The sequence below is a fragment of the Alligator sinensis genome, unplaced genomic scaffold, assembly GCF_000455745.1.
Source record: "Alligator sinensis unplaced genomic scaffold, ASM45574v1 scaffold154_2, whole genome shotgun sequence".
In the NCBI taxonomy this organism is placed as follows: Eukaryota; Metazoa; Chordata; order Crocodylia; family Alligatoridae; genus Alligator; species Alligator sinensis.
The window spans coordinates 934,196-942,652 of record NW_005842528.1 but is presented as its reverse complement, the minus strand read 5'-3'; the positions used below and the strand labels follow the sequence as shown (position 1 = coordinate 942,652).

Below are 8,457 nucleotides of genomic sequence, written 5' to 3'. Positions count from 1 at the left end.
GAGAAGAGCTCTGGATACACTCACACGAAGTTTGCTAGGCTCCGTGGAACTTGCGCACAGGGAAGGGGTTTGTCGAGGGATCGTTCGGCGGCAGGGACAGGCCAGAGGTTGATCAGACCCCTATAGCCTTCTCAAGGTACACGCTGGGTCCGAGAGGCTCCGCAGCGCTTAGAGATCTTCACGAGACATGAAGTCCTCCTCCTCCTCCAGATGCTTGTGGAGTCCTCCAACTTGGGTGGAAACCGCTCAAGCCTCTTATACGGGTAGCAAGCCAATCACTAGCCGCCACGTGGGAATAATTTAGAACTGGCCAATAGTGGGACACAACTTTGCATGCGGGTGGCGGGAACTTCTTTGCACCGGGGTTTTCTCTTTGCAACTAAGAAATGCACCCTGCAAAGAAAGCTCCTCGTGGCGGGAAATAATTTAGCAGTGCCGAAGCGCGCACACACAAAATCACACCTTTGGGTTGTGACAGACTGTACCTTTCAAACCATCTATGCATTGCTGGATACAAGAGCTCTAGGTGTTTTGGTATTTGTTCAGTATTGAATTCCTATTACATCTGTATTGCACTAGGACAGACAGCTGTTTTATTGCTGTTGTATACTTTTAACCAAATTTATTTTTAAGTAATGCAGTTTCATTGGAACATGCCCTTAAACCCAAAGGGTAGCACAGGTTTATTCCCCCAAAGCATTCTATTTTGATTAAAATTAAGCTCTCTAGTTCTCTTGCTGGCTTTTTGAAACAAAAATCACAGAAATGTAGGGCCAAAAGGAACATCAAGAGATCACCTACTCCACCCCTTCAGCAGTGACTCAGGATAAACATATTTATATCATGCCCAACAAAAAAAGTTTATCACCCATTCTTGTAAATCTCCAAAGTAGATTCCATAACCTGCGTTCACGGTCTGTTCTAGGGCTTAAAACAGTGGTCACCAACCCAGGATCCCAATCTACAGGTAGATCCCGGAGCCTCTTTTGGTAAATCCTGGGCTGGGGGGACAGCTGGGCATGCGCACATGGTCAATCTGTGGGGGAGGGAAGGGGCAGATGAAGGCCCCCGTGGTGAGTGACTGGCCATGTGGCCCAGGAGCTGGGAAAGGTACGTGAGGTCCCAGCCTGGGTAGGTGGTGGGAGGTTTGGAGCCCCAGGGGCTCCTCCAAGGGTGCAGGAAGGATGGGGGGGCTCCCTCCCATGTCTGTGGGGCCAGAGGCAGCAGAGGCTGTTGTCACTGTGCCTTGAGCCCCACTGCAAGCTGGCCACATGCGGATGCAGCTCAGTTCAGCAGCGAGGACTCACATGGGGGCAGCCCCAGCCCAGCTGGGTCTGAGAAGATCTGGTTATTCAGGGGTGCATGGGGGGGCCTCTCGCTACTGGGCGTAACTTGGCAGAGGCCTGTGCCCTCCCCACATGTGCTCAGGTTGCAGTGGGCAGCCCGCAGCAGCAGCCACCTCATCCTGCGCTCCACCCCCACGTGCCCCTGGACCGTGGAGACTTTCAGACCTGGCTGGGCCAGAGCCTGATGCCACATTCCTCTGGCTGCCGGGTGGGTGCAGCTCAGTGCAGCTGTGGCACAGAAGTGGGATCAGGCCCCAGCCCAGCCAGGTCTGGGACACTCTGAAGTTGAGGGGCGCGTGGGGAAAGGGGGATGGTGCAGGGCAGGGCAGGGCAGGCCAGGGGGCAGCTGGGTGGGGCAGGGCGGGTATGCGGTAGATCCTGAGGTGCCCTTTAGTTCCAAAAAGTGATCTTCACTATAAAAAGTTTGGAGACCACTGGCTTAAAACAACCTTACAATTTGTAAGTTATATGTTTTGAAAATCCCAAGCCATTTTTGCTACAAATTAAGCTGTTTTCTTATCCTTCCTCCAGAGGACATGAACAAAACTTTATCATCATCTTTAAAAGCAGCTTTTAAAAATATATAAAAATTTATAAAATTATGTGCCTACAACCAGGCACAGTAGTCCTGATAAGGCTGTACCAGTGCCAAATAGGGTGGGGAAAATTACCTCACATCCTGCATAAGAAATTTCTCTTCATAGATACCAGAATAAGAACTGCTTTTTTTATTTTGTTTTGTTATTTTGCAGCACGTTAGCAACTAGCTTTTATTGGATTATCTACTAGACTTTTGTTCTTACCTTTTGACTGAAACGGTATATCTTCCTATTGACATTGTCTGGGTCAGGCATCTCTCCATCACGCTTAGCACTCATAAGAGCCACTAGTTCTTTAGGAACAGATACCTAACAAAGACAAAGGAAATATTCAAGTATGGGAAAGGTTAATTAGCACAACAAGTGATGTTATTTTTATTAATAGTTAGCTACCCTCATTTAATAATGAATGCTGGAAACAAGGAGGGACCCCAGGTAGACTTATTTTATTTTTTTGTTAATTTCACCCTAAGATTCAGGTTGCAATGAAAACGAGATGGGAAGAAATTAATGCTTCACCTCCCTAAGAAGATACTTTGTCAGGCAAAGCAGTTGCTTTTAAGAGATACAAATATATTTCCTTCAAATTTTCAATTCACTGTCACAAGGTACTCATAGTTTTTACTGGTTCAAAAAGAAAAAAAATTACCACTCTATCCACAGCCAGCCAGCCTTGTATGTTATTTAAGGGACACAATCAACTGAAAGCCATATAACATCGGTCAAGGATTCAAAAGTCAATTCTACTCCATATTAATATTTGTGGTTTCACAATGTGATTTTTCCAAGGCCTGAGCAACTCCCCCCTGAGCCCTTGATAAAAGTTAAGAAGTATGAAAGTCAGATTCAAGACAGAACACTTCATATGGAAAAGCAACACTGTGTATCATGGATCACAAAATCACATTTAGGAAAAGAAAAAACATGAGAAAACTTCTGCATGACCAATTTTACTCAGTGACTTTTAAGAGTCCCAAAACAAGGACGGAACAGAATTATATTTAAAAGGCCACCTCCATTAAAAGGCCAACTTTTGGGATGCTTATACCATGATTTGATGTAGATATGAAATATGCAAGTTGGTTTCCACCTTTACACAAAGTTATCCACATTTTTTTAACACAAGGACTCAATTTTTGACATCAGGTATGAAATGAGTTTTCTGCTTCTGCAGCAGTCCCATGCCCTGTATCACAACTGTAAATAAGGTACCTGCTAATACATATTCTTTAAGAGTCTGTCTTCCCACTGTACCTCAAGAAATAGACTCTCCCAACAAAGGAGGGTCCCATCTCTACTAGGCCTATAATGATATGAGGAGGGATGGTCAATAAAGACATCTCATTCTCTTAAAAGTTAGAAAAATGCCACAAAGGAAACAAACAGCTTTCAGCTGTAGCAGGAAAAATCTGTAATTCCTTGTTCTTAAAATGGACCATATTTTGCAGTCTCTGTATATGAAATGTTTGCATAATATAACTACAGAGAGTGCTTACAGACTATTGCTATCTAGTTTATACACCTTAAAGATAACCATTAGGTTAAGTAAAAAGTCAAAAGCATTACATCTTAATTGCAGCGCAGACTGAAGAATTACTTTAGCAAGCCACTATCTGAGTAAGACTGAAAAGCATCAACATCTTGATCATCCAAAGCCTGCCAATTACAAGAGACTTCCCCATTGTAGTTGCACTCTTTAATTCAACATATATTACTTGAGTTCCTCTACCTCTGCATAGTATGTCATTTTCACAGAAGGTGTATCCTGGCAGGGAAGGAGAGCTCTGCAATGGGCAGCCTAGAAAAAAAATGACCACACTAAATTAAAAATCACCAGCATTTTTGTGCGCTGATTTGTGATAAAGCACACATACACACCAAAGAAAAGTGTTATAACATCTACAGTAATGTGAATAAAGATGAGCCCACAGTTACCCTTTTTGGTACAGACTTGCTACAGGAAATTGGGAAATACAGGAAATAACGGTATGGAAAAAGATATTGATTTCAAGAGCTGAATTATGAAAGCAGTTTGGAGAGATAACAGCAGTTTTTGCAACTGTTAAATCTCACAACCTCTGATAAATGCCTTCATTTGTAGAGCGCTTCAACTTTGGCCTTTGATACACAATTATAAATTGTGGACTTTCATTTGCTATCTTTAAGACAACCAGCTTCTTACAGGGAAAGCAATACAGTGTTTTTTGTACTTCCTATTACTAAGGTATACAAAAAAAAAATAGGAGTCCTCCTAACCTGACACTGACTGAAGAGAAATGGATGCTTCTTCCCAGATGTTTGTTCCGGAGTAAACCACTGGAGTGCTGAAGATTTTGGGGAGGTGTCAAAAGTAACTTCCACAATTACATCTTGCCCCCTATATGAGTTAAAAACATAATTAGGCATTTCTGACATACCCCATGCATCAGAGCTGAATTCAAAGGAAAATCCTGTTTGAAAATACTGTAATACCAAGTTTTGCAGAACTTCCTCAGAAAAACTGAAGATTTGGACAAGCTGTGTGTTAAAACTACTTTTTCCCTGTGCTTATGATACAAGTATACCAACAACTGCTAGGGTTTTTGGTTGTAGCCATGCTGATCTAAGGACATAGGCAGGCAAGGTTCTTTAAGCAGATGTGATATCTTTTCTTAGACCAAGTGAGTAGTTGGAAAAAAGTTCTTGGCAAACTTTTGGGCACAGTCATCCTTCTTCAGGCAGAGGGAGTCTCTGCTCGTCATTCCTTGGAGTCTCAGATCAGCAGACTCCCTATGCCTGAAGAAGGGTAACTGCGCCCAGAAGCTTACCAAAAACTTTTTTCCAACTACTCAGTTGGGCTAATAAAAAGATATCATATCTACTCAAAGAACCTTGCCTGCCAACAACTCCTAGATCTTTTTTCAAGTGTGAATAACCCCAAGATAATTATTCTTTTGCTGTCTTTATTAAATAGATATCCTTCTTTCCACAACCCTAAGAGTTAAAAAAACTGTATTATTTTTCTTGCAAGAGTCCTAGCAAAGTCTGTAACTTTCACATAATTGTTCGATGAACTACTATCTAAAACCTATTTACACTTCAGTAAGAAACCACAACAAGAAGCTGATAAAGCATGTTATATGTACACATGCCTTATTAAAAGAGGTGTTGTGCATTTTGAAAGTCAAAATATTTTTAACTCATAAGTAAAATAGTGTCACATTTACTGAATCTATTTGAGGAAAAGCATGGTTATAAATTAAACTGGTACATAAACAAAAAAGCACACAAGCAGGATTAAAGAAAAAACACAAAACGCCCCAATTTTATTCAACACACAGCATTTATCAACTCATTCCAAAAAGAGACAAAGAGCATAACATGAGATTCTGAATCCAAAGTACAATCTGAATATGCCAGCTGAAGGGGGAAAAAAAAAACATAGTTGTCAGCAGTATATTAAACAACTGATAACTGCCTTGTTATCTGAAAGGTAGCTCACATATGTGACCCTCTCTTGGAATTAACAATACATCATTATCATAAAGTAGAACAACCTCTACTTAAAATCAGAGAAGCTGAACATCTTGATAAGTCAGCCAGGTACACATGTAGTTTATAAGTGTGTGCACTTTGCAATACCACTAACAACAAAATAAAACGAATCATTTTGAGGTGCACAAGTTAACTACCAAATAAAACACATGTGCCTACAGATGTTATTCCCTCCAGTTTTGTTATCCTCACATGCAGAGTGGTGTGTTAATACAGGCTTGTAAACTCCTTGGACCAAAACCTTTGTCTCCTCATTGGCAGATGAAGTACCTAACTGGAATGATAAAATAGCCAGGTCTCTTACAAAAAAAAAGGCTAGCAATAGAGGGGGAAACAAGCCTTAAGCCAGCTAGTCCAGATAGTTCCTAGAGGGGTCTACTTATAGCAGGAAATCAAAACGATCCTAGAATACCCACTACTTTGTACTTCTCCCCATATCCATGGCACAGATACTGACAACTCAACTACAAGACACACGGGACTTATTTTAAATCTCACCAATATTAATTTTGTTTAACAAGGAGTCAATATTGTGGAACACTTCTTTGTCTCCCATTTAAACTACTCATAAAACTAGATAAGACTGCTAGTTCTGCAGTCCCTTGTACCCCTGCCAGCTGTGGAAGAAACCAACACTATGACTTCAGAAGTAATGACCAGTTTTGAAAATTTAACATCTTAAGAGTCAACGTAAACATTTACACATTATTCAAACATGGCCAGATTAGTATATGGAAGATGACTTTTAGTTTGGCTAGATGATAAATCAAACAGAGAAGGGTCTCAATTGTCAAAGACAATTGGTAATAATTTTTTACTTAACGCTACATTTTAATCAGCTCCTCTGTCATCAAGATGCCAAAAATTGCAGTTCAGATTCTTAGAGCTTTGCATTTCTGCAGCTGTAGTTGATAAGCTTAACTTGCATACTCTGTACAAACATTTCCAGCCGACTACAAATGGAAATGAGGAGTTTGCCAGGAATGCAAGATCAGTCCCTATAAAAGCAAGGAATATGAAGATCACAGCTCTCTGTACTGCTTTACTGAGGTTGGCCAGAGGTCCTGAGCAATCCCTACTTATCAAGTGCACAAGAGAAGCCTACAGAATCAAGAGTCAGAATTTAGATCTTGACAGAGACACTTTTCATTCCACCTACCTATTAAAAAAGAAGTTTAACAGCACAATTCTGAACAAAAGCAAACTTAAAAAAACCCCAGCATGTTAGAAATTAGAGACAGTTATAAAGCACATAGCACAGTAAGAATAAGAATGCAATCACCTGTAAGCACAGAATATTGTAAAAAGCATTATGCTTTCAACAGTTTGGTAGGTCTCTTTTGCAGAATGTAGGTAACTGGTTTGTATGACTTAACCAGAGGAGAATACAAACACATATATATGGATACCTTCTTAGTTCAAAAGGAAGAGTAATTTCCAGTGGTGACCCTTTGAAACTGTGCCTTTCTCCAAGAACAAATTTTGCCTCCTCTCCATTAACGGTCACTTTATGTATCTGAAGGTCTTTTGTATCCAACACCTGTAACCAAACAAGTGTTATGTAGTGACTGCAAAACGTTTAAGCAACACTTTAAATTCATGACTGGAAATGTAACTGAAGAAATAGCAGCTGATCTTTAAAGTGTCTCTGTCCATGTCAAACATCTGTTATTTAAGTAAGTTACGTCCAGGACTCTCTGGAAGTCAGTGGCACCTTCATTTTGCTACATGAAGGCGGTCAGAGATACGGCCCCTGGTGCTGAATGTGGGTCTTGGATGGGACCCACACCCTGCTGTGGTGTACGCTGAACCTGCCCTACGTACTGCACAGGGAGCATGGGACCAGTCTGGTCTGTACTGTGGGCAGCGATGGGAGCAGTCCAGCACCACGCTGAACCAGCCTGGCAGGCTGAACCCAGCAGGCAGGGCCTGAGTGCGGGCCTGACCTGGCCGGACCACTGCCCAGCGCTGCCCCCTCAACACAGCCCGCAGTCTGACACGCCCCACCCACCACGAATGTACTGGAAAGACAAACAGCCAAGGAGCAACATTTCAGCCCATGCAAGGGTGGATCAAGAATTACACACACACACACCTCGCGCACACACGGATCTCATAGATCTCACACGCAGGTCACATATACACGGGACACAGACATACACACACGGATCTCTCACACGGGTCACACACACACACACACACACACACACACACACACACGTGCAGATCTCACACGCGCGCGCAGCGGCAGGGGCGGCGCGGGCGCTACCAGGCAGCGCAGCCCGTCGCGCTCATGCTCTGCCATGACTCTGGCTCCTACTGCCCCGCGCCCCGGGCTGCGCCGGGAGCCGGGCTGGGGCCCGCGCGCGGCCCCATGGGAAGGGGAGTTCGGCGCCCGCATCCGCAGCCAGAGAAAGGGGCGGTGTGAACTACAGCGCCCAGGGGGCATTGCGAGAAATTGAGCAAAGGCTGCTGGGATGCACCATTCGCTAAGCTGCTCTCACCACCGTGGATTGGCAGAGCTCTTGAGGGCTGGCAGCAAAAACATTTCCACGCCACTCCTCGTTAGTATAGTGGTAAGTATCCCCGCCTGTCACGCGGGAGACCGGGGTTCGATTCCCCGACGGGGAGGCGTATTAATTTTTTTTCTCCTTTTCCTCTTGTGTCTGCTCCAGAGTACCTGGAAGGCAGCTCAGGTCCCGCACCCTGCCTGCCCTCACCCATGCGGCAGCGGCTGCGGATCGCAAAGCTGCTTCTTGGGCAGAGCCCTCAGTCACCAGAGCAGACAGCTGAGAGAGACCCGGCTTGCCCTTAGTCCCAAAACTGGAAACGTGCAGCAGCATTCAAGCTAGTCACTGCCACCAAAGTGCCTTGAAATACCTCTCCAACCTACACCCCCCCCCCCCCCCCACAAACAGGTTTCTACTTATACTAACTGCTGTGCTAAGTCTGCAGGACGCACCCCATGATATTCACCC

At 43.7% G+C, this 8,457-nt stretch overlaps 1 protein-coding gene and 1 non-coding gene across 2 annotated transcripts in view; one reads left to right on the top strand and one right to left on the bottom strand.

Annotated features, from left to right (window-relative positions):
• Positions 1-7,784, bottom strand: part of LTA4H (leukotriene A4 hydrolase) — a 24,140-nt gene extending 16,356 nt beyond the window's left edge. The window contains exons 1-5 of the mRNA XM_006031782.3: positions 7,749-7,784; positions 6,889-7,019; positions 4,202-4,322; positions 3,675-3,743; positions 2,150-2,254 (exon numbers count right to left, since the gene is read on the bottom strand). Coding sequence (XP_006031844.1) covers positions 2,150-2,254; positions 3,675-3,743; positions 4,202-4,322; positions 6,889-7,019; positions 7,749-7,784 — 462 coding nt within the window. The remainder of the gene's footprint in view (positions 1-2,149; positions 2,255-3,674; positions 3,744-4,201; positions 4,323-6,888; positions 7,020-7,748) is intronic.
• A 254-nt stretch (positions 7,785-8,038) lies between these two features.
• TRNAD-GUC lies at positions 8,039-8,110 on the top strand. Its single transcript has one exon. It is a non-coding gene; the product is annotated as a tRNA-Asp (tRNA).
• Positions 8,111-8,457: the final 347 nt, after the last annotated feature.